The sequence below is a fragment of the Amphiprion ocellaris genome, chromosome 3, assembly GCF_022539595.1.
Source record: "Amphiprion ocellaris isolate individual 3 ecotype Okinawa chromosome 3, ASM2253959v1, whole genome shotgun sequence".
Taxonomy (NCBI): domain Eukaryota; kingdom Metazoa; phylum Chordata; class Actinopteri; family Pomacentridae; genus Amphiprion; species Amphiprion ocellaris.
In genome coordinates this window covers 26,029,889-26,054,899 of record NC_072768.1, presented here as the reverse complement: position 1 = coordinate 26,054,899, position 25,011 = coordinate 26,029,889, and the positions used below count along the sequence as shown (strand labels likewise).

Below are 25,011 nucleotides of genomic sequence, written 5' to 3'. Positions count from 1 at the left end.
CACTTACGGTGGAGTCAAAGAAGCTTGCTCCTTCCTTTATTAGTCCCTTTGAAACTGAATGCATCATCAATCCTCGTGCTGTGTTTCAAACTGCCCTCATCGGTGCGCATCCATCCGACCTTCCACGTCTCCCAAATCAAGCCTGTGCATGACAGTCCTCTGTCATGCACCGTCTGCTGGATGTGCGCCGCCTTGGATGTGGATTACAGTATCTCAGGGATTGTGAAGGTTATGGGCCTGAAGAAAGGAGCTGGATTCCCCGGTGTCAAATCCTTGACCTGTACCTCATCAGAGAGTTCAACTGCCGACACTTAGACCAACTCAATTCTGCACCAGGTGGCGCCTATAGAGGTGGAGTACTATCATACTATCATGTCCTCCACCTGCACTTCTGCTTAGCTGGTAGTTCTCCATCCTTTTTCCCCTTGTCCCGCCTAATCAGAGTAAGTGCCTGTTTCTCGTTGCTTTTAGCGACGTAGTTTCCTGTGCTGTCTGCACTGCATGCTATTGATAGCCACGCCTTTCGTGTGCATTTTGCCCCTTCCTGTGTATCCCACTGTGTGCGTATTTGTTACTTTGCAACCTCCCATGCCCGTCAACCTTCCTTTCTTCAGGTTCTCCGCCTTCCTCCCACAGTCTAAAGACAGACATGCTTAGGTTAAGTTATGTAGTAAATTGGCAGCAGCTGTGAATGTGAGTGTACTTGGTTGTCTGTCTCCCCTGTGGCCCTATGATGGACTGGTGACCTGTCCAGGGTGAATATGCTTCTTGCTCAGCTGGGATAGGCTCCAGCTCCCCTGCCACCCTTTACAAAATAAGCAGGTGTGGAAAATGGAAGAATGGTTCCCTTAGACAATATATACAGTGTGCTAATATATGTGTTCACTGGTAAAAAGTTACAGATCACCAAAGTTACATTTTATCTAAAGGAGAATGTGAATGTCCAGGCCAAATTTCAGAGCCATCCATCCTATAGCTGTGGAGACATTTTGTTCAACACCACACAATCATGTGAATCCAGCAAGATATTTCCATCTGGACCAAAGTGGTGGACCAGGTGACAGTATCATCCATGGTTGCAACACTGATAACAAAATTGGATCAAATGGTAGAAAACACAAGATAACATCTTCAAATATCTACATCCCAATTAGAAGTGTTGTTTATTCCACTGAGAAGGATCAGCACTCAGACTTGGTTGTTGTTGTTTCAGTAGCTGTTGCTCTGTTACATGTATTTAAATATGCGGCATTTCAGTAACTCCACCTCTGTTTGAACACTGACTGCATCGCTAACTGTGTGTGCTCAGCAGGTGTGGTGGCTGCTGCAGGTGCAAGTCAACACACTTGAAGAGTTGAAGATGACCGACTGAAGTTAAGCTGGGCGCGTTTAACAGTCAACTGAACAAAAGGAGAAGACATGAAATTTAAATAGAAGACAGCTTCTGGACAGAAATTCATCGTTACACTCAGGTACTGTTGTTGTTTTCGTGTTTGATCTGTCTTGCATGGTTGTGTGTCTGTCACTGTTTAGTAATGTCACACTGACAGACACTGATGATGTGAGAATTGCACAGTGCAGTAAAGATCTGTGACTAATGTTCCAGTTTTACAGTTTGGACATAAAAACTGGCTATGCTAGTTTGAACTACAGCCATGTGAGCTCGTGATTTGTTTAAGGTCCAGTTCCAGACAACTTAACATGTAAACATTTTCACTGGTGACCATCAGCCAACTTCATTTCCTTCTTTCATTTCTCGTTCCTTCTCTGTCCCCCCTTGTTCTTCTCTGGTTTGTTTTAGTCATACTTCTGTCAGTTCTTTACTGGAAATGATTATTTCAGTCTTATATTATTTCTTTGTTTTTTTTGTTTCCTTTATCTGCTCTTTTATGTTTCTCCTTGTTTTCAATTTAACTGCATCTTCCCATCTTCTGTTTTTGTTACTGTTTTTCTTTTTTCCTGATCAAACCTACCGATTTAGTTGTCTCTTTGCTTACATTAACAAGAAATTGATCAAGCAGCTACAGCTGATCCAGAACGCTGCTGCCAGTCTTAACTAACACCAGGAAACTGAACCATATTACAAATCACTACACTGATCAAAGGACAGAGTTCAAAATCTTACTCCTGGACTAAAAAGTACTTAATGGTCTTGCACCAAAATACGTCCTGGACTTATTAGCTCCATATGAAGCATCCAGAGCCCTCAGGTCATCAGGGACAGGTTTAATGTATGTTCCCAGAATCAGAACCAAGAATAATGAAGCAGCATTCAGCTATTACGCTCCTCACCTGTGGAACAAATTTCGTGAACACCTGAGGTCTGCTCAAACTGTCAGCTGTTTTAAATCAGGCCATATTGTTTACTACAGCTTTCTCTCAGATGCTCAATCTGTTTTCTTGACTTTTAATGGACTTTTATGATCTTAATATCTAATTTTATGTTTTATATCTATGATTTTAATGTATGTCTACCTTTAAATATTTTTTCTGAATGTATTTCTTTGCCATTGTAAAGCACCTTGAATTGTCTAGTGTATGAATTGTACTATACAAATAATCCTGCCTTGCCTTCCATTGTTTTTTCTACCCCCCCTTTCATTTTGACCCTCCACTCTTTTTTCTACAACACTTCTTTGTCTCTTCCACTCTTTTTCTTTTTTATCTTTTCTTTTTGCTTCCTTTATTTCTTCCACTTTTCCTTCTTTTGACTTTCAATCGTTTTTTATCCTCTCTTATCTTTTTCTGTTCTTTCTTCTACACTTCTCTCTTTTCTCTATTCTTCTACTCTTCTTTCTTTCTTCTTTTTTTGTCTTTTGGCCATTTTTCTTAGCTCCGTTGTTCACAAATATTTCTATGCCTCTGCGCTGGGCTTATATAGGTTTGCTGTCCAACACTAACAATAAACTAGCACAGCTAACATCATCATATACCCATTATGAAAGAAAGCATTTACAAACCTCCAGTAATCGCAAATGCAAAGAAGTGTGTCTTATCTACAGTGCTCTTACTATAAATCTACAAATGTTTTATTGGATGTTTTTCACAGTACAGATCAGTTAATCACTCATGTTTTTCAACCATATTTACTGTCTGTGATGATGAAACACTTAAACTTGTCCACAATTACAATTTACTGCCTTGACAACAAGCAAAATGCCTCTTACATCATTGAAATGAAAAAAAGTAATTAAGTAATTTTTGTCCCATCTGTCTACACTGAGTAACCCTTAATGACAGAATGAAAACCTGTTTGAGATTTTTCAAATGTATTTCAAATCAAGCAGTCAAATCTCATTTACAGGAGTCTTTAAACCATTTGCTGTGGCACTCATTGTCAGGTGTATCCTGTTTGCATTAGTTTTCCTTGTGATGTTTGTTGAACCTTTTTGGAGTCCACCTATATAAAACTGAAAGGACTGGACCATATGCTGTATATGGAATAAAGCATGGCGGTGGCAGCATCATGCCATGGGGCTGTTTCTAAACCTTTGTGTCGTCTAAACATTCTGTACACTCTTTTTGTCCTAAGGGTCAAAAATGACCCGTCTCCACTGAGCCTCTAAAATACAGCAGCTTAATTGAATTTTCAACCCAAAATCTATTTTGCATGAAGAAACAACCTGCCATGCATCACACACTGTGAATGTCTGGGTTTTTCTCTCTTCAGAGGACAGAAAGACTGTATTTAATCAGTAGACACCACTGTTACATCTCACATATTATAACTTTTCTTTACTAAAGTAGAGATTTATAATTACTATTATTGCTGCTAAAAGTACTGCATAGGTCTACATCATTTGTTTAGCAAGAGATAGTACTTGTATATCCTAAGAAATTCCCAGAAATGTGCAGAAAGTAGCTTGAAATGCATTTTTTTGAAGGGAAACAACAGTGCATATGAAAGCTGACGTTTTTCTGAGATCAATCAGTACCACACATAATCTCAATTTCTTATTGTGTGTTTTAGTCCACTGCGACTGTGATTTTTAACTGCCAGGTCAAAAATGACCCTGAGAAAATCTTTGTACCCTGGGGGTGTACAGTCTTGATGAAAATATAAACAATGTTTCCCTTTTTCTGATGTTGGGATCACTTTAGGAAAAGTCATCGAATTTCAAGCTGACAAAAAAGGTTATGTAGGGGTTTTTCTTTGCTGTTAAACATTGTGGCTGGGTCATTTTTGACCCTAAGACAACACGAGGGTTAATGGCAGAGAAAGTGGGACTGGTTAAAAGTGAAAAGGACCCTCCAGAGTGCAACAATCTAAGACAGCAGCAATGATTCACCTTTCAGCATGACAGTGACAAAACAGCGTGGACAACACTGCAGTGTCCTCAGGACAGGTAACTGTCCTTCAGTGATCTATGGGTCAGACAGCTGTCTGTTCTGCTGTTGCAATCTACGGAAGTCAAGACAGCCAACATCATACACACTGGTCCTTTTGTGGTCAAGGACAAATGTCTACTATGCCATGTCTCTCAGCTGAGTCAGCAAGAATTTAGAACTATAATTACTTAATCTGATTCGCTGAGCATCTTATCAGACATGAGTGTCTGATAACATAAATTCTGGATGACTTTGGCAGCATTCATCATTTTTGCCACTAGTTTTTCTGATTCATTTCAACAGAGCAGGAAGTGCACTTGCCACTGACCACTTTTACAGTTTAAGTTGATAAATGAAAAAGAGCGTAGCCTCCTGTTAAAGCAGGCTTTAACAGGAAGCTACACTGGGGTTTCCCACTGATTACAGTGAAAACACTGGCTATAGATCGAGGGAGGAGACATTTCCTGTCTTTGATCAAACAGTTTCTGGATTGTTTTTAGGAAAAGTCTGGTCCAATCTCCCTGTTAGACGTCACTTCCTTCCTTTTCAGTCATTATCCAATACAAATGCCTCTTATTCTGAGTGATACAGATCAGAAACACTCCAGTCTTAGCCAGTCGTCTGGTTAGAGCAAGTAGGGATGTCGAAATTTCTGTAAAACCCTGCAAAAGTGAGTAAAATATTTCACTTCCAGCTTTAATCTGTGGGACACTTATTTTTTTTGATTTAGTCATACCTTTTTGTTTGTACACCAGTAGGACTAACAGATGTTTAGTATTTATGAAGTACTGTAGTTAACTGTCACACAAATACTAATCCCTGAGAGCTTGATCTGTCACTTCAGTAGTTTTTTAAGTGAAATGGTGTGCAGATGTGAACAAAATAGCAGGGACAAATGAAGGCAACAGAAAGAAGAAACACAGAGAAAAGCTAGCCTGACTGGGCTGTCCAGCAAGTTAGCAATTGGCTAGCCACCTACAGCACTTCATCAAATGAACCTGCTGGTAGTTACTACTTTTTCCTGTTGTTTGTCATGGACAAATGAATGTCACACAAGTTCAAAAGGTTTAACTAGAGAGGCATTGTAGTAAATACAGGATCCAGTGCTGTTGTGATTTGATTAGGTATTGGTACACAGTTAAGTTGTGGCTTGATTAACAATTTTACGAAACCACTGTTAATACAGTGGAAAGTCTGTATACATTAGTCGACTATAACTGTCCTCATTATAAAATGTAAGACTGACTTCATGAAAAGCTGCTAAAGTAAATACATTAAAATTAATAGTGTAATTAAGCCATATTGGTAGATAAATGTATTGCAACCCAACTTTAAACCTCCAACACTGATGGACAGCACTCATAGTTGAGATATATAGCCACAAAAAAGGACTTTGAATACATTTGAAGCTATTCTAATATATTAATATAACCTTCCAAAATTGAAAGAAATACTTGAAGGTGGAAGATGGACTATTTTCTTGCATGTCGCTCATTGCATGATTTGACACTGTGAGTCCATTAAGATACCATCCATTATCCATACACCGCTTAATCCTTATTAGGGTCACGGGGAGCTGGAGTCTACACCCTGGACAGGTCCCCAGTCTATCACAGGACTACACATGGAGACCAACAATCACACTCACATTCACACCTACGGACAATTTAGAGTTACCAGTTAACCTCAGCATGTTTTTGGACTGGGCCTGCACAGTGGCGTGGTGGTTAGCACTTTTGCCTTGCAGCTAGAAGATCCCTGGTTCATGTCCTAGCCTTCCTGGGATCTATGCATCCATGGAGATGCATGGAATTTGCATGTTCTCCCTGTGCATTTATGGGTTCTCTCTGGGTACTCTGGCTTCCCCAAATGGTCCAACTAAAAGTCAGCTTTCTAACTCTCTGCAGCATTATTTTTGACAATTCGTGTGAGTCCCCAAAATTTACTGGACTGGAGTACTCCTTTAAAACTGCCTGTCAAAGCCACGGTATGGAATCTATACATTGTATGCATTATACAAGTTAATAGTAGATTATGATTGGGTTAATGTTAAAATCATGAAGTGTGTGTGTGTGTGTGTGTGTGTGTTGTTTCTAGGCCTGGTGACTAATGGATCCCTCTGGTGGGTAACACAGAAACAGTGGTGGTGCATTGTGAGGAGTGCTGTTATCAGCGTGGTAATCAGACATTGGGTTAATGTGCTGCTGCTGTTTATTCATGGTGGAGACCTGCAAGAGGAATTCCACTCAGTCATGTCAGTAGAGTTTTTATACGTCAGCGTTGCTGGGAAACTTCCAAACTCAAGCTTGGAAATTTTCACCATCAAAAAATTGAATGACAACAAATGGTTATGTGGCTTTTTTTAAAGATAATTTTTGGCCTTTTTCACCTTTGTTGGTAAGACAGCAGTGAGAGAGAGACAGGGAAGTGGGGAGAAGAATGGGGGAAGGACATGCAGCAGGGGGCCATGAGCTGGATTTGAGCTCATGACCACCGTGTCAGGGACGATAGCCTGTGTTTATGGGTTGCCTGCACAACCTGTTGAGCTACCAGGTCGCCCCGCTTATATGGCTTTTATGCTGATATTTTTCGCTTTCTTTTTTTTTTTTTTACCTTCTTATGAAGGCATGACCATTCAACTACTAGAGGGATCTAGAAACTTTACTCTCTAAAGAGCCATATTTGAGCATAAAGTAAAAAAAAAAAAAAAATCTGTCAGATGCCGTGACAAAAAAAAAAAAATCTAAATCTTTTAAATGCAGGTAGCATTTTTAGACTAATTTTGCCAGTTTTCACCACTAATAGGCCTAAAGAGCATGTGTTCATTTATGCATTTATGGACATAAATGAACCACAAGGTGGCTCTGGTAAACAATGTATGTTTACATTGACATCTTTGCACAGTAATGCAACCTGTGCATTTCTGAAACTATAGAACTGCAATAAAGAACACTTATTCTTTTTGTAATATTTATTAGAGATGTTAATTTCAACAAAACACACAACTGACTGTAATGGAGACTGACATGAGTAGATTTACTAAAAACAGTGCAGTATGTATGAAAAAGTATAGTATACAATTACATTTTAAACAAGAAAAGCACTCTGAGAGTGCAATACTCCACCAAGGCTGCTCAGTCACTGTATGATTTTGGACTGATGAAATCTTTAAAACATTCGTGGTCTGGAGCGGTTGATTTGTAGAAGGATCATAATCATGTGATCATCAGCAAGCAGCTGACGTAGTGTTCACTTGTCATAGTTACGCCATGCTGCTATCTTGCAATGATACAGAAATCTTAAACAAATCCGTGGATCCAGACTATAAACCACATCACTGCCAAAATCTAATCACCTGGTCCTTGTGTCATTTCTGACCATCCCTCAAAATTTCATCCAAATCCATTAATCCGTTTTTGAGTAATGTTGCTAACAGGCAAACAGAGAACAGCTGGAAACAGCTGATTTTTAATGGAATATCTACATAGGGGTACAGAGGAACATTTCCAGCAACCATCACTCCTGTGTTCTAATGGTACATTGTGTTAGTTAATGGTGTTGAAAGGCCAATTAATGATTGGAAAACCCTTGTGCAATTATGTTAGCACATGAATGAAAGTGTGAGTTTTCGTGGAAAAAATGAAATTCTCTGGGTGACCCCAAACTTTTGAGCGGTAGTGTGTATTGTGATCAACATATACTGCATTGGAGTCTTGAATGTATGCATGCAGAGTGTGAACATATCTGTATGAAGCATAAAGTTTAAGATAATATCATTAAACAAATCCATCAGGTTAAGCACCAGATCAGACTGACCTCCGACACATTAATCTCTGATGACTCAGCGATAAACTAAGGGACTATCACTTTCCAACACTAGAGTTCTTTGACAACAACCCACCTCATCACGCTGCAGAGTCATCACTTCAACCCCCAAATTAACCAGATTAACCCTCAAAGATTACTCTTCTAATAAATTAGTTATTTTCCAACCAAAATAACCATAAACCTCCTTTACTGCGTGGAACTACATGATGACAGGACCAGAAAGCTTGTATAACGATAATGTATGCAAAAATAACAATCAATAACATATAGCATTCTCACCATTTTGAGGGGCTTTCTGTTTCTGAAAGCCACTGAGGATCTTGTCTATATCAGGGCTGTGAGATGTAACTTTGATCTTTGTAAAGGTCTGCTGGTTCCATCTGTAAGGTGGGAGTCATGTTTTGACTTTATGTAGTTAATTCTTCAGGATATTTTTTAGTGTCACTCAGTGTGTTGTTTTGAACATGAATAACCTTCTGAGGAATGTAGTGTTTGAGTTCAGCAGTCCATGTTTTAAATTTGCATACTCATACATTTTTCTTGATTATATTGGCCAATCCTGTTGAGTGGTGAAATTTTTAACAGGGACAGGTAAACATAGATGGGTGTGACAAGGACAGAGAGTGTAGTTTTTACAGGTAAAAACTCCTCAAGTCTTGCTACTAATGCAATTTGCGTTCCAATCATCGCATGTTGTAAATAGTCTAAGTGGAGTGTGATTGTGTTCTTTTCTGAATTCTCTCAAAGAAAGGAGGTGAGAAGGCAATGCTTCTTGTCAATTTGTGTTTGAATGCTCAAACAGGGCTGGGCTTCCCTTTCCCTGGAAACGCTTATTTGCCATGTTTTGGTGACTTGTCATGACCCTGCTTTCTACAGCAGTTCCGAAGTCGCTTTCTCTCCTTCATCCCTGGATACACGAGTTTCAACTAATGCTGTGTGCTTGTTCTGGAAATGTCCTTGCTTATTACATAATTGGTTGTTAGCTGACTTCTCTCACTGTTAAACTTCACATTTTTCTCTGAGACTTTTTTGGGAAACACTCACTCAAGCCACTGCAACTGACCCCAGCAAACAAGGTGTCAAGCTATTGTGTTGACATGACACACACTATAGTTGATAAATTGTTGAAACATTTGGTTTTATTTGGCTACATATCTACAGTTTGATAATGCAAATATTGATTAAAGCCTACAACAATGATGTCAAATGTTAAAAATAGGGCTGCAACTTTCAAGCCTTAATTGTGATTTATTAATTACAGAAAAAATAACGTGTTAAAAAAATAACGCATTTAATTGCACCTTTCTCCGTTCACTAATTTGTGGCACACCAGTAACACTGATGAACAATCCAGCCCAGTAGGTGGTGGTAATGCACCTAAAGTCAATTTATTTGAACTGAAAAACTTTGCTTGTTGTGTCAAATATTGCTATTTGACAATAATGCGATTAATCGTGATTCATTAATTACAAAGCCTCTAATTAATTAGATAATTTTTTAATCGCATCCCACCACTAGTTAAAAATAACTGTTTTTAATTCTCATTGTTTTTTTCAAAAAATGCCATAGAGAGTCACTGGAGAGGGTGGCATGCAGTATTTTCACCATGTTAGTTCCATTCACCCATCCATCCACCCCAACCTCCCTGTTATTAGAGACTATAGCTGTATAATTGGATCATCTCCCTTCCTACTTTGCTTGTCATAAATACTATATCTAATAGAAGACTTTGCCACTTTAACGTGAACATACTGCATGCTGTCGTCTGCTGAAGTGACTGAGTCAGTCTAACACACCCACTATAGATTTTTTAACAATAAAAAATAACCAATTGTTTCAGCCGAAAGTCTCTATATAACCTTGCTTGAGGTACACTACTGTTCAAAAGTTTGGAGTCACTTAGAAATGTCCTTCTTTTTGAAAGAAAAGCAGTTTTTTTCAAGGAAGATATTATTAAATAAATCAGAAATAGTCTAGACATTGTCATGTGGTAAATGAAACAGCAGATTTTTAATGGAATATCTACATAGAGGTACAGAGGCCCATTTCCAGCAACCATCACTCCTGTGTTCTAATGGTACATTGTGTTAGCTAATGGTGTTGAAAGGCTAATTGATGATTAGAAAACCCTTGTGCAATTATGTTAGCACATGAATAAAAGTGTAAGTTGCCCAGGTGACCCCAAACTTTTGCATGGTAATGTAAGCTGTTACAGGAGGTAATACCTCCAATTATTACTAGACGATAACCTGAAAATGTTTTCACATCCCTAGCTTCCACAAGTTCATGCTCCTCATCATGTCTCCCATCCATCAACCGCCAAATTCTTCTCAGCCATTATTCTTCATGGAACTTGATGCAAAAAACTTCACTGTCACTGATCACTCCACCACCACCATCACCTTCACTACCTCTGCCAGCACTAATACCACTGTCAGCCCAGCTGCTAACTTCTTCAACGACTTGCTTAACAAGATCCCATGTAAGTTACTGAACAGTTGCTTCACCTAAACAATCTTCCATCCACACCAGCCCATTTTTCTTCTTGTTGGAATCATTCCTCTTGTTCGACTGATAGATCTGTTTCCAAGCTTCAAAGGTACAAGTTCAAATTCAATTCCTCTGATATTTATCAATGTAAATCAAACTATTTCAACGAATGTATTGATGGCAAAGAGATGGACAGTGGAGTTAAGGATTTTAGGAGAATAAAGCAAGTTTTATCTGTGAACTCAGCACAAGCTTGAGATTATGTGGATATCTCTGAAGAATGTTCAAGGCAGACAGCCTTGATATAGCTTAAAACAACAGATACATAAAAGACTGTCATCTGCATAGAGCTGCAAAGTCAGAGAGACAGCTGGTTGCAGATGTGTTTTCTCCAATCTGTATTCCTTTTTTGTTTTTTCTCCTTAAACAGTATCATTAATGTTTCTGAGCACAAAAAACTTTTCCTGTTACAGTGATGATGCTATAGCTTCATGTTACAGCTACCAGTTTTAATAATATTAGCTTACTACCTGTGAACTTCTATTTTACTCATCAATTTGGCACCATGCCAAACTGCACCCATGAACCTCAGCGTCTGTAGTGAGGAAGAAGAAGCCAGTTGGAGGCCTAATTTTAAAGTGAAATGATTGTGTTTTCTAGTTACCATCATTTTTAGATGGCACCCATTATTAACAGCTCAGAATTTTGAGCTTAATGATTGAATGTTTCTTACTGAGATGCATTTCTGGAGTAGCAGTTAACATCCGAATAATATTCTTAAGCACACAATTGTACATCTTTAGGATTTTAAATTAAAGAAACGGACAATCAATAATTATTTTTATCTGAATCAAGGCAATTTCATTCTGATCCAAGCTGTGCTTCAAATATTTTCAATGAGAACAATTCACAGAAATTGTACTTTCAGAACTGTATGAAATAACTCCTTCCATTTTGAAAATCTCTAAAAATGGATATTACATGTTTTTATTGCAAAGATAAATTTGACCCATCACAAACCTCTGTTCTATTCCTAAGTCATTCCAAGGGGGACTGGTTTGAGGCAATCAGTACAGATCACTTGTGTTTTATCAGACAACTACGCAGGAAGCCAGATTTATATGCGCATAACACAATAAATATCATACCAGACTAACCGTCACCTTGTCTTGTCTGCCACAGTGCCTCGATGGGCGCTCTACACCATCTTTGTGGCTGGTGGTCTTCTGATTCTGCTTTGCTGTCTGTGTATCTGCATCAAGTGCTGCTGCAAAGGCAAGAAGAAGAAGCAGCAGAAGAAAAAGGATGAGCAGATCAATCTGAAGGGGATGGATGGAAAAACAACCACAGCGCTAGTGAGTGACAGAACACTGTGAATCTGATTCTGAGGTATATTATGTAAAGCACACCAGGGATTTTGCTGGGTTAGTGTTTAGGATAGTCAGTTGTGAAGGCAGCTGTCAACTCGTCAAAATCAGTTACTTGTAGAATTTGTACTTATTTGAACTGTGGTTTACAGCCCTTCACATTAGCAAAGCAAATTTCTGTCAGCTGAGACACTTGTTGTCTCAGCTCTGACCCTGTCACTCTCCACAAGGATAACCAGCTCTGAAAAGCAGTGTTTGAGAAGTGACAGATGATAAACTATCAAAACAAAATGCTGAATTCAATTTCTTGCTGATGTCAGGAGTCAACATTGTGGGTGTACTTTAATTGCTATTTTGGTACTCTGTCAAGAAACGCGGCGGAGTTATGTGATGATCAGCGTTAGTCTGTCTGTCTGTCTGTCTGTTAGCAACATTATCCATCAGAAATGATAAAAGGAATGTGCAGTGCAGGGTACTGTGCTCTCTGAGTGCTTTTCTACTTATTTTCCCTAGGAACATGGTGGTTATGTAACGATCAGCGTTAGTTTGTCTGTCTGTCTGTCTGTTAGCAACATTACTCAACAACTAACGGATTTGGATGAAATTTTCAGGGAAGGTCAGAAATGACACAAGGACCAAATGATTAGATTTTCAGTGATCCGGCTTATAGTCTGGATCCACAGATTTGTTAAAGATTTCTGTATCATTGCAAGATAGCGGCCATGGGGTCACTACAACTACGACAACAAGTGAACACTACGTCAGCTGCCTGCTGACAATCACATGATTGCGATCCTACTACAAATCCACCAGGACTTATCCGTCGGAAATGATACAAGGAACAATTGATTAAATTGTGGGAGTGTTTCCGAGTCCCATCAATTCCCGCCGCACGCTACATATTTTGGTCACGCAATTTGGTATCCGTACATAACGTACACATGCATGACATGCCTGTGCTCAGCGCAAGGTCATTTTGTTCGTGGGTACATCTATTTCTAATGGCCACATTTGATGTTGCCGTGAGTTCTGATCATCAGTAACTAATAAACAAATGATGCATTTCTTTTTTTTTTTTAAAAAATGCTGCATTTCTGACAATGCCATATGGGGGAATGAGCAGCTTTGGCGGAGTACTGCACTCTCTGAGAGCTTTTCTAGTTATATTTGACTGCATTAGATTTATTAGACAGATGCAACAGATTGAGTCATTTTTTAGACCTGAATCTGCCCTGAGGTGTAACCAATTGTAAGTTACATAAAGTTGCCTAGTTTAGTCCAGTCCCTCCCAACCTTAAGATTAAGTCTGTTCAAAATGTCACAAGATAAATCTGAGGGATTGTGAGAGGGTTTGAGAGACAAAAGGAAAAAAGTTCTAATACATGTTTATATTCAGGTTTGGACTTTTTCCTATTCCTTTTTGCATAAAACACTGAATAATTTTACCTGTGTACGGTTAGTGACATGGCAAAAAAATAAAAAATAAAAAAAAAACTGAGAGGATAAATGTCTTTCTACAACTAAACAGGAATAGGGGTCCTGAACTTGACAAATTTTTTTTGGAAGAGTCTAATTTTTATTTTCTTTCTTTATTTTGTATTTTAATCTCATGTTTTCTAATCTGTAATCTGAAAAGTAACTAGAATCTGCAGCTGCTAATAGATGTAGTATGACATTATGACATTTTACTCTATGTTGTTTTGGTCCCAGATTGATGTGATCTTTCACTGGATTCATAGTGTGAAGCTATGTATTGTTCTGTGTTTAAAGTTTAAAGGATTCGTGAAACTCTGATTCTGCTTATCGCCGTCTAAAACGGCTTGGACTGGTGTCCTTGTCTGCATGAATGATCTGAGCTAATGTGCTTCTTGTACTCCTCTGGCAGGTTCAGCCAGATGTGGGGGATGTTGACTATGGTTCGACCAAAAAGCGGAGAGGAAAGCTGCTCTACTCACTGGATTACAATGTAGCTCTTTCTGAGGTGAGAAAATTAATGACCAATCGTTCATATTTGCAATTTTTTTAACCACTGATGTAGTAGTGCACCTCTGTAACATTCAATCAATCAAGTGCCATGCCATTTATCATAGGCAATCATTTAACTCCATCTGATCTGATCTTTTGCTTTCTGAATTGTGACTGTTGCCTATTCCATGTGTAGCCATGATGTCAGCCCGTCTATCATTGTCATTCTCTGTCTGCCTCGGTCTCTCTTCCCATTCATTCTTCCAGGTGTGACAATATATTTCAGTGTCTCTTTCCTTATGATGTGTCCAAAAATATTGATTTCCTTTTCCTAATTTTGTTCAGTAGCGTATAATTTGTATATAGTAATTCTAAAACGTCTTCATTGCTTATTCTGTCTGTATAAGATATGCGTAGCAGGCGTCTGTAAAACCACATCTCTGCTGCCGTGATTTTGTTTGGCATTTTATTATTAATGTTTCAGAATTCACATCTGTACATCAAAACTGGTAGGATGTAGCAGCTGTGAGTCCTCATACGGATGCTAATTGCTATTTTCTTGTCAGTGTATTTTTCATTTTTTCATTTATGCTGTTCTTGCATTCATTGCTACTCTACATGTGATATCTGTTTCACACCTCCCATCTGATGTCATCCATGAATCGAGATATTTGAAATGATGAACCTGCTTCAGTATTTCTTGGTCAAATTCTTTATTACAGGTTGTGATGACATTTTTCTTTGAAATTACCATTACTTGTGTTTTCTTTTTGTTTATAGATGTGTGTTTATATGTGGTCTGCAAATTTTCTTCACTGTTTGCTATCAGTACTGTGTCATCTGCATAACGTATATTATTTATGTTATAACCTCCAATGGATACTCCCGGTAAGCCTTGTATTTTCCTCATGTTGTTCTTTGTAACATTGCAAAACTCATAATGCAATTTTTAAAAAGCATCAACATCATCGCAGAAACACAGATATGGTCTTAATTACTGGATTCATTCTTCTTCTTGGTCTAAACCTGTCACCTCCATTACCCATGCTGCATTACTCACAGTGCAACTGGAAACACTCTTTCATATGCAGAATCAGTGGAGTTCCCCTTTTATACAGAGTGTTGCTGGAAGTCAGTACCTGTCTGTATTCTTTACAGCTCACAGTGGGAATCAAACAAGCCAACAGCCTGAAGGCCATGGACATAGGAGGAAGCTCAGACCCGTACGTCAAAGTGTACATCTGCCCCGACAAGTCCAAAACCTGTGAGACCAAAGTGTTCAAAAACACACTGAACCCTGTCTACAACGAGCAATTCACCTTCCAGGTAGGGAGGAGTTAGATGAACCCTTACTTATATGCCAGTGGCAAAGATAATCAATAATTTTATGAATCCCAAAGGAAATTTTGCTTGTAAAGACTTTTGGTCTGAAGTCTTAAAGAAACAACCTGCACTGTTTTTTTTTTTCATCAGTAGCTTTGTTATTATGTGTAAACATAAGATGGTAGATACAAAAATCAGTTTCGATATTCTGTTTAAAATAAATCTTTTTTTTATCAATACACATTTAAGATAAAAGACTTTTAGCATTAAATAATATTTAACCTGGTGCTGAAGGTTGTTATTCAGCAATCACAACTTTCCACTGTTTATTGACTTGCTCTTGAACCTAAAGTTCCCCAAATTGAAAAGATGATTGTGTTTCCAACCTGAGTGATCTGTTACCCAGCTGTCCAAGTCGACCCTCCTGAAGTCGGTAGTGGTGATGAAGGTGTTTGATTTCAACCGATTCTCCAAACACGAAATCATCGGTGAGCTCAGGGTGCAGCTCTGCAATGTCGATTGGAACCACGTCATTGAGGAGTGGCAGGACCTGGCTGAGCCCGCCAAGTTTGAGGTTTCTTTTTCTCTTCTCATTTCTGTGTATGAGAGTCTGAAATGTGAGTGCATTTCATGATGGTAGTGTCGGCATATAGGAAAGAGTGAATTTTAACATTAGTAGCCCAGTGTCTTTTTTCTTTAATTTACAGAATGAACAAGGCGATATGCTAGTTCCTTTACAGCCTCTGCATTCCAGCATATCTTGCCAAAAACAAAAAATCCAACCACCAAACACAGGACTGGGTTCTATCAGTTGAAATTTATGTTCTTTTTTTGGAATAACCTTTACCAATGTCAAATATTAAAATCAACAATTTACATTTATACATAAGTAAATTCTCTTTGGTAAGATTTTAGACCACTTAACTTGTCACACACTTTGTGATGTAGATATTCATACAAATTTTAAATTAACTAATTTCCTCCTGTCAATCTACTTCTAAAAACCTATACTGATAAAATAAATAGTTGCATATTTATTCATTTAAAAACAAAAACTGAAATTTCATATTTACTAAAGTACTCAAATCAGTTATTCAATACTTTGTAGAAATCTCTTTGGCAGCAGTTACAGCTTTGAGTTTTCTTGGATAAGTCTCTACAAGCTCTGGGCAGTTTATCATATTCTTTCTGAGATATCCTCTCAGGCGTTGTCACACTAGGCGCAAAGCATCTATGAACTACCATTTTCATGTTTCTCCACAGAAGTTCTGTGTGGTTTATGTTTGGGATTTGACTAAGGCACTCAGCCACTCCTGAAGTTATTCCACCATTCCACAGGTGGCTGCATTCTGGAGTAGGTTTTCCTTCAGGACCTCTGCATTTGTGGTTCCAAACTTCCATTATCTATACACCACTTAATCCTCACTATGGTCATGTGGAAGCCTATCCCAGCTGACTTAGGGCAAAGGGAGGGGACACCCTGGAGAGGTCACCAGTTTATCATAGGGCTACATATAGAGACAAACTATCACACTCACATTCATACCTACTGACAGTTTTAGAGTTAGCAGTTAACCTCAGCATGTTATTGCATGCACAGGGAGAACATTGAAAACTCCATGCAGAAAGATCCCAGACCAGACCGGGACCCGAACTGGGGATCTTCTAGCTGCAAGGCGAAAGTGCTAACCACCAAGCCACTGTGCAGCTCCTGTTCCAAACACCCAAATAAAATTCAGTTTGCCACTGATGGACACCAGTCATGTTTCTGAATCACAAAAGTTTAAGTGTCACATTTATGTGCTGCAGGAAGAAAACCTGGGGGAGATCTGCTTCTCTCTGCGCTACGTTCCCACTGCCAGCAAACTGACTGTGGTGATCTTGGAGGCCAAAAACTTGAAGGGCATGGATGTTGGAGGAAGTTCAGGTCAGCCTGAGACAGAATGTCATATCAAAAATACTAACTTCTTAAAAGATTTCCCATTGATTAGCTTAGGGTTCTTATATGTCTGCTAATTCAGAACACGTGTATACGTGTATAAAGGTGGCTTGACTGAGGTTTAAGAGCTACAAAACCCCAAATTAATGACTGTAGTAATTACTTCTACAGATACTGTACTGTAATTTTGGAAGGTGTAAAGAAAACCTCATTCCAGATTAGTTAGCTTTTAATAGGACAGTTTCTTTCTTCAGTTTTGATTGAATTTAGCAGCTTGCTGCTTAATGTGATATAACAAGTTCAGTGCTTAAACTGATTGATCAACATAAATTGCTCAAATAGAGAAAACAGGAGGAATTTTTGTGTTGTGTGTTTTGTTTGATTATCTGAACAATTTAGTTCATTATAATAACATAATAATATATTATATTATGACCGATTTTAATCCTCCTGCAGGAAAATATTTTTTAATATATTATTTGTTCATTTTGGGAAAAATTCACCTTGATTTCCAAGGATGAATTTTATACCAGAATTAGACATGGGCATTAAAAAGCTGTGAGGAAGCATATTTACTGGTCTCTGAGTGATTTTCTTCTGTTTGGTGTTTGTAGATCCATATGTGAAGGTGCAGCTGGCTCTAGACAAGAGGAAGTGGAAGAAAAGGAAGACGTCCATAAAAAGGAAGACACTGAACCCTTATTATAATGAATCCTTCACCTTTGATGTGACATTTGAACAAATCCAGGTAAGTGTGACCACAAAAAAAAGAGGAGCCTGACTTTTCAGGCTTATACTGATAACAACATTTCAGGAAAACAAAACAAACAAACAAACAAAAAATAACGACAATATATTGTGGATTGATTATGTTCATTTTGTCGTCTTTTTATATCAGATTAGCATTGTCGGTAAAAAAAGAAATGCAAATCTGAAACAATATATTGTCTATTTTTTTTTTTTTATTCTACATAAGCACATCAACATTTCTTTCATAAACATCTTTACACCTCTAACCATAGACCATATTGGGCATAAATAGTATTAAAATGTGTGTCTTATTTTGTGTCTTATTTTGTGAAGGGATCCATATCCATGATGACTTATTCCCTAAAAGTGTTATCATTAATTTTATGCAATACACACTACCAGTCAAAAGTTTGGACACACCTTCTCAATTAATGGTTTATCTTTATTTTCATGACTATTTACATTATAGATTCTCACTGAAGGCATCAAAACTATGAATGAACACATATGGAATTATGTAGTAAACAAAAAAGTGTGAAATAGGTCAAAACATGTTTTATATTTTAGATTCTTCAAAGTAGCCACTCTTTGCTTTGATTACTGCTTTGCACACTCTTGTCATTCTCTCCATGAGCTTCATGAGGTAGTCACCTGAAATGGTTTTCCAACAGTCTTGAAGGACTTCCCAGAAATGCTGAGCACTTGTTGGCCCTTTTGCCTTCACTCTGTGGTCCATCTCATCCCAAACCATCTGGATTGGGTTTAGGTCAGGTGACTGTGGAGGCCAGGTCATCTGATGCAGCACTCCATCACTCTCCTTGGTCAAATAGCCTTTACACAGCCTGGAGGTGTGTTTGGGCTCATTGTCCTGCTGAAAAATAAATGATGGTCCAACTAAATTCAAACCAGATGGGATGGCATGTTGCTGCAGGATGCTGTGGTAGCCATGCTGTTTCGGTGCTCCTTCAGTTTTGAATAAATCACCTAGAGTGTCGCCAGCAAAGCACTCCCACACCATCACACCTCCTCCTCCATGCTTCACGATCGGAACCATGCATATAGAGACCATCTGTTCACCTTTTCTGCGCCGCAGAAGACATGGCAGGCGGAACCAGAGATCTCAAATTTGGACTCACCACACCAAAGCACAGATTTCCACTGGTCTAATATCCATTCCTTGTGTTTCCTGACCCAAACAAATGTCTTGTGCTTGTTTCTTTTCCTTAGTAGTGGTTTCTTAGCAGCAACTTGACCATGAAAGCCTGATTGGCGCAATCTCCTCTGAACAGTTGATGTACAGATGTGACTGCTACTAGAAGTCCGTGTGGCATTTATGCGGGCTCTAATCTGAGCTGCTGTTAACTTGTGATTTCCAAGGCTGGTGACTCGGATGAACTTATCTTCAGCAGCAGAGGTGACTCTTGGTTTTTCCTTCCTGAGGCAGTGTTCTTGTGAGCCAGTCTGGTCGTAGCACTTAATGGTTTTTGCGACTGCACTTGGAGATACATTTAAAGTTTTTGCAGTTTTTCGGACTGACTGACCTTCAGTTCTTAAAGTGGTGATGGACTGTCATTTCTCTTTACTTAGCTGATTGGTTCTTGCAAAATATGGATTCTAACAGTTGTCAAACAGGGCTGTCAACTGTGTACCAACCTGACATCTGCACAACACAATGGATTGTCCCAGCCCCATTAAGAAGACAAGAAATTCCACAAATTAACCTTGACAAGGCACACCTGTGAAGTGAAAACCATTTCAGGTGACTACCTCATGAAGCTCATCAAGAGAATGCCAAGAGTGTACAAAGCAGTAATCAAAGCAAAGGGTGGCTACTTTGAGGAATCTAAAATATAAAACATGTTTTGACTAATTTCACTTTTTTGTTTACAACATAATTCCATATGTGTTCATTCATAGTTCTGATGCCTCCAGTGAGAATCTATAATGTAAATAGTCATGAAAATGAAAATAAAGAAAAACCATTAAATGAGAAGGTGTGTCCAAACTTTTGACTGGTAGTATAACTTACCGTAAATGTTACAAAGCCTGCAAAAAGCGTTTTCCCTTAAAATTTGCTGTTTTAGGTACCTGTTTCAAAATAGTATTTTAATGTAAATTAGAGTGAAAACCTGTGTTCCTGTCAACTTCAGAGGATCAACCTTGTCATCTCTGTGTGGGACCATGACGACATAAGCAGGAACGATGCTTTAGGAAAGATTTTTCTGGGTTGCGACGCTACAGGGAACCAACTGAGGCACTGGGCTGACATGTTGTCCAACCCGCGGCGGCCGGTTGCTCAGTGGCACAACCTGCTGTCGGCTGAGCAGGTCAACTCTACCTTGACTCTGAAAAAGAAGATCCCAATCCCCAGCAAACTGGTCGAAAACACACGGTGGAGTTCAAAATGAAAACATTTCAGATACACATAACTAATGGGAATTTTAAATATCATTTAAAGATCACGTCTGTGGAAATTTAAAAAAAATAATCTGTCTGATTACATTGTGTTACATATTAAGATTTACAATTGTATTTTCATATGAAATCATAAAATGATGAATTATATTTTACATATATGAGCACTTCTTTCTTCCTGTATGAACACATTATCTCTCAGATGTCTCAATCACATTTTTAAGATTTCAATCTGTAATAAACATGTTGTCTAATGTAATCACACCAAAATTGAAATTTATTTTGGTCTGCAATCAGTAATAGACAATAATTAAGAAATTAAAGGAGGGGGGCAATAAAAAAACGCAACATAAACATTTCTGTAGTGTAGTGTACCTATCAAAGATGGATGTGGTCGAATTACTCATGTCAGCAATCAGGAGCGTATCTAGCCCTAACCATGACAGCTGCTGCAGCTGATGTGATGCCACTGCAACACGGTGTCTAGTGTTGTTAATGTTTTTTTCCTGTTATTAATAAGTTCCATGAAAAGGCTGAAACCAAGCAAGATTTTTGCTCATCTTTGCAGCTTTTTGGGAACCAGAAATGAGATATGCACTACCGTCAAAAGGTTTGGGGTCACTTAGAAATGTCCTTATTTTTGAAAGAAAAGCTTTTTTTTCCCATGAAGATAACATTAAATTAATAAGAAACACAGTCCCAACATTATTAATGTGTTAAATGACTATTCTAGCTGGAAACGCCTGATTTTAAATGGAATGTCTACATAGGCGTACAGGGGCCCATTTCCAGCAACCATCACTCCTGTATTCTAATGATACATGATGTTAGCTAATCGTGATGAAAGGCTAATGATTGATGATTGGAAAATCCTTGTGCAATTATGTTAGCACATGAAAAGTGTGAGTTTTCATGGAAAATATGAAATTGTCTAGGTGAGCCCAAACTTTTGAACGGTAGTGTATCAAGCTTCAACAATCACACTCTAGTTGTCCCTTCCTTAGATTTGTTTTCAAGAAATATTATAGAACTTTGTCAGATGAAACTTCTAAGATTTGGCCCATGAAACCAACATCTTTTCTACTTTAAAATGTGAGGTGATTCAGCTAATATTCAGAAAAAAGTTAAGATTAAGTAGAGTGTCTTAAAAAATTGGCTTATTATTTGCTACAGAGCTGAAATTCTTTGGTCATGAAAGCTGGAAACACAAATATTCCTGGACAACAACCTTTGGAGAGGAGGGCACCCTTCCTAATCATGTTCTGATGAGGTTCCTGAAAGCACCAGCAGCAGACTGAAGTTGTGACAACAGCACTAAGACAGAGCTTAGTTCTTCCCCTGACAGATGAAGGAAGAAGGGAGTGCAATTAAGCTGTTCAGCAGATGGCTCTTCCTGCTGCTTCAGATCTCCAGAGGCCATCTTCATTAAACAGTCCCTGAGCTCTCCTAGCACAAACCAGGATGGGTTTGATTTTTACTCTCTCAGCACCTGATGCTGAAATATAAAGCCATTTTAGCTGAAAGGGGACCTCCACAAGCATTTCATCACACTTTATTTCAGTTGGAGGTCAAAAAACATGTTTTTTGTGTTGTGTGAATGTAGCATCACAATGTGTTGCAATGAAGGTGCTGCCATGTGTGACGTTATAGACTGGGATTAGCTAATTGCTAAAGAAAATTGGAGATAGTCAACATTATAAAATCAGTGAATAAAACAAAGTGTTATTCATGCATCTAAATGAAATATAAATAAAATGATGAATCATAAAATCGAGGGTTAAGAAACGGAGTCCGAGATGTCCAAAAGTTAACAGCAGGAGCTTTCCTCTTGCACAACCAACTACACCACATGACTTGACAGTGATGAGCTGAAGAGCTTGAAGAGTCTCTTTTAAATGCAAATGTCCCACCCACCCAATGGCAGCACGACACAACCTCCGATCCACACTCACACAACGCTTCATATCACACAAGATCCTCTCTTCACTTTGTCACCTCGCAGCCCTTCCAAGAAAATGCTGCTTGCTCATTTTTACATCAGAGCAGAGGAGACTACAGATTCAAACTGAATAAATGGGATTGTTTATACCTGTTCTGTGAAATGCTTTGTAGAATCTGTCTAATCTAATGTACACTGTATAACCAAGCAAATAGGCCATGACAAAAATATTGAAAGGCACAAAAATACCAACAAAAGAGTATTTCTTTACCACCAGAAAACATGGAATGTGTTAATCACTGACATCAGTGGTGTAACTAGATAGATAGATAGATAGATAGATAGATAGATAGATAGATAGATAGATAGATAGATAGATAGATAGATAGATAGATAGATAGATAGATAGATAGATAGATAGATAGATAGATAGATAGATACATAGATAGATAGATAGACAGACAGACAGACAGACAGACAGACAGATGCTTTTCTTTGTCATTGTGTAAATCCAACAAAATTTATGTACAATGTCGAGCAATCAGCAGCAGTTCAATTAATAATTATTCCGCCAAGGAATGCGGTGGAGTTATGTGACGATTAACGTACGTTTGTCCTTCTGTTAATCTGTGAATCTGTCTGTGTGCAACATTACTCAAAAACTGACAAATGGATTTGGATGAAATTTTCAGGGAAAGTCAGAAATGGCACAAGGACCAAGTGAATAGATTTTGGCAGTGATGTGGCTTATAGTCTGGATCCTCAGATTTGTTAAAGATTTCAGTATCATTGCGTGACAGCGGCACGGCGTCACTGTAACTATGACTGATGCTACGTCAGTTGCCTGCCGATGATCACATGATTACGTTACGATCCTACTACAAATCAACCACTGCAGACCACCAATTTCTGAAAGACTTCATCTGTCTGAAATCAGACAACAACTGAGCAGCCTTGGCAGATTACTGCGCTCTCTGAGTGCTTTTCTTACTACTTCTGAGAACCCGTCTCATGTCAGTAAAGCTGTCATTATAATAGAAAGGGATATAAAAAATGTTTATACAGTATGTCAAATTATCTGTCCAGGTTATCAAAGAGTAAAAGTGAAAATCAAGGTTTTGCTGTAGTGTACTGATGACTGTCTCAAATCTCAGATTCAGACTTCCAGGATTTCATATGTAACTAACATAAGGAAACAATCCTTTCAACTTCTTCAGAATCCAATCACTTGGTCCTTGTGTCATTTCTGACCTTCCTTGAAAATTTCATCCAAATCTGTTAATCCGTTTTTGAGTAATGTTGCTGAACAGTCAGACAGACAGACAAACCAAAGCTGATCACCACATAATTCTGCTGTGTTCCTTGGTGGAGTAAATATATCAGTAGACCTTCTGCTTCCTCCATGTTAGCAGATAGGTTGTGAGAAAAACAAAAGACATCTGACAACAGTGCAGTAAAAATAATAACTTTAAAGTGACAATAATTTGAGGTAATAGGCTAATAATGTAATCTAATAAGAGTTTAGGAACCAGAGAAGCTGAGTGTTTCCTGATCACTGTAAGTCACATTATGGCAGACGTGGTCTTCATTGTCAGGCTTATCTCCTGTGAATTTCCCTGCCTGCTTATTGACAAAGGCAGCTACATACACTCACTTCATTATGGAGAGCAGTGACATCAGCAGATCGGTGTGTTACCAGGAAACCTGGAGAGATGCCTGGCCATCCAATTAAAATACAAGAAGCAGAAGAAGAGAAGGAAAAACAGGCTCCAGATCAGTTTAAACACATTTGTTTTGAGACAGAGCTGCCGCTGGTGCTTCAGTCAGTCTGCTGACACACTGAGAAACAACAGCTTCACACACACGGTGAGTAGATTCCTTACACTGATGGTGTGATGCTTCAGAACTGTAACTTCATTTTTAGACATCATTTGCTAATATTGTAGATTTTAGGAATCATTTAGATTACTAATATGAATGTGTGCTGTCATCATCTCTGATTTTTCTATTAGACATTTTTTTATTTAGCTAAGGCAGGTCCAGTAACACTGCTGAGTTCAAAATTCTTTGCGAAGGGAACAAACAATAAACAGCTGTGTGGTACACAGCATTTTATTTACAAACTGATGGTTATTAAATCAGCCCAAAGTTTTGATTTGCTTCTTTGTAGATTATTAATAATGTATAAACATGCACAGGGTAGAAATTAATTGTTTTGTTATTATTGCTACTTTTCTATCATTTAATGCAGCAGACTTTTAATCAGTTTGAGCTTTTTAATTCTTCATTAAAACCAATTAATCTGCTGCTTTAACACTGAAACCTCCGTGAAACTCCTACTTTGTGGAATGAGTGGTGTATTTTTCAGTATCTGCTTGTTTGGTTGTAAGGATAGGATTTATCTTTCAATCTTTGAACATAACACACACATGTAAGTTGTCCTGGACAAAAGTTTTTTTTCTGACATTTACGTAAAAAAAAACAAACAAACAAAAAAAAACACTTGAATGGCTCGAAATAGCAAAAGTAAAAGCTTAGACTAAATTAAAAATCTAATAAATCACATTGCTTCCTGGTGCACTATTTCTGTATGGGCCCAGATGATCAGTTGTATAATTTATTGCAACACATTAAACAATGATCATGATGCACAGCTGGGTGTTTGA

The 25,011-nt window shown here is 38.3% G+C and overlaps 1 protein-coding gene across 1 annotated transcript; it reads left to right on the top strand.

The window, feature by feature from the left end:
• Positions 1-1,322: 1,322 nt before the first annotated feature.
• On the top strand, positions 1,323-20,732 carry syt8 (synaptotagmin VIII). The gene is made up of 9 exons (XM_023268707.3): positions 1,323-1,472; positions 10,431-10,639; positions 11,830-12,002; positions 13,900-13,995; positions 15,138-15,305; positions 15,709-15,876; positions 17,112-17,229; positions 17,856-17,989; positions 20,142-20,732. The coding sequence occupies exons 2-9, from the start codon at positions 10,444-10,446 to the stop codon at positions 20,397-20,399; spliced, it is 1,311 nt and encodes a 436-aa protein (XP_023124475.2). The 5' UTR covers positions 1,323-1,472; positions 10,431-10,443; the 3' UTR covers positions 20,400-20,732.
• Positions 20,733-25,011: the final 4,279 nt, after the last annotated feature.

Bases quoted from the DNA above. Each gene is read 5' to 3' on its own strand.
- syt8 (XM_023268707.3), top strand. From the start codon at position 10,444: ATGCTCCTCATCATGTCTCCCATCCATCAACCGCCAAATTCTTCTCAG. The intron at 12,003-13,899 runs GTGAGTGACAGA...CTCCTCTGGCAG, and splicing joins GAAAAACAACCACAGCGCTA to GTTCAGCCAGATGTGGGGGA. The intron at 13,996-15,137 runs GTGAGAAAATTA...TATTCTTTACAG, and splicing joins ACAATGTAGCTCTTTCTGAG to CTCACAGTGGGAATCAAACA.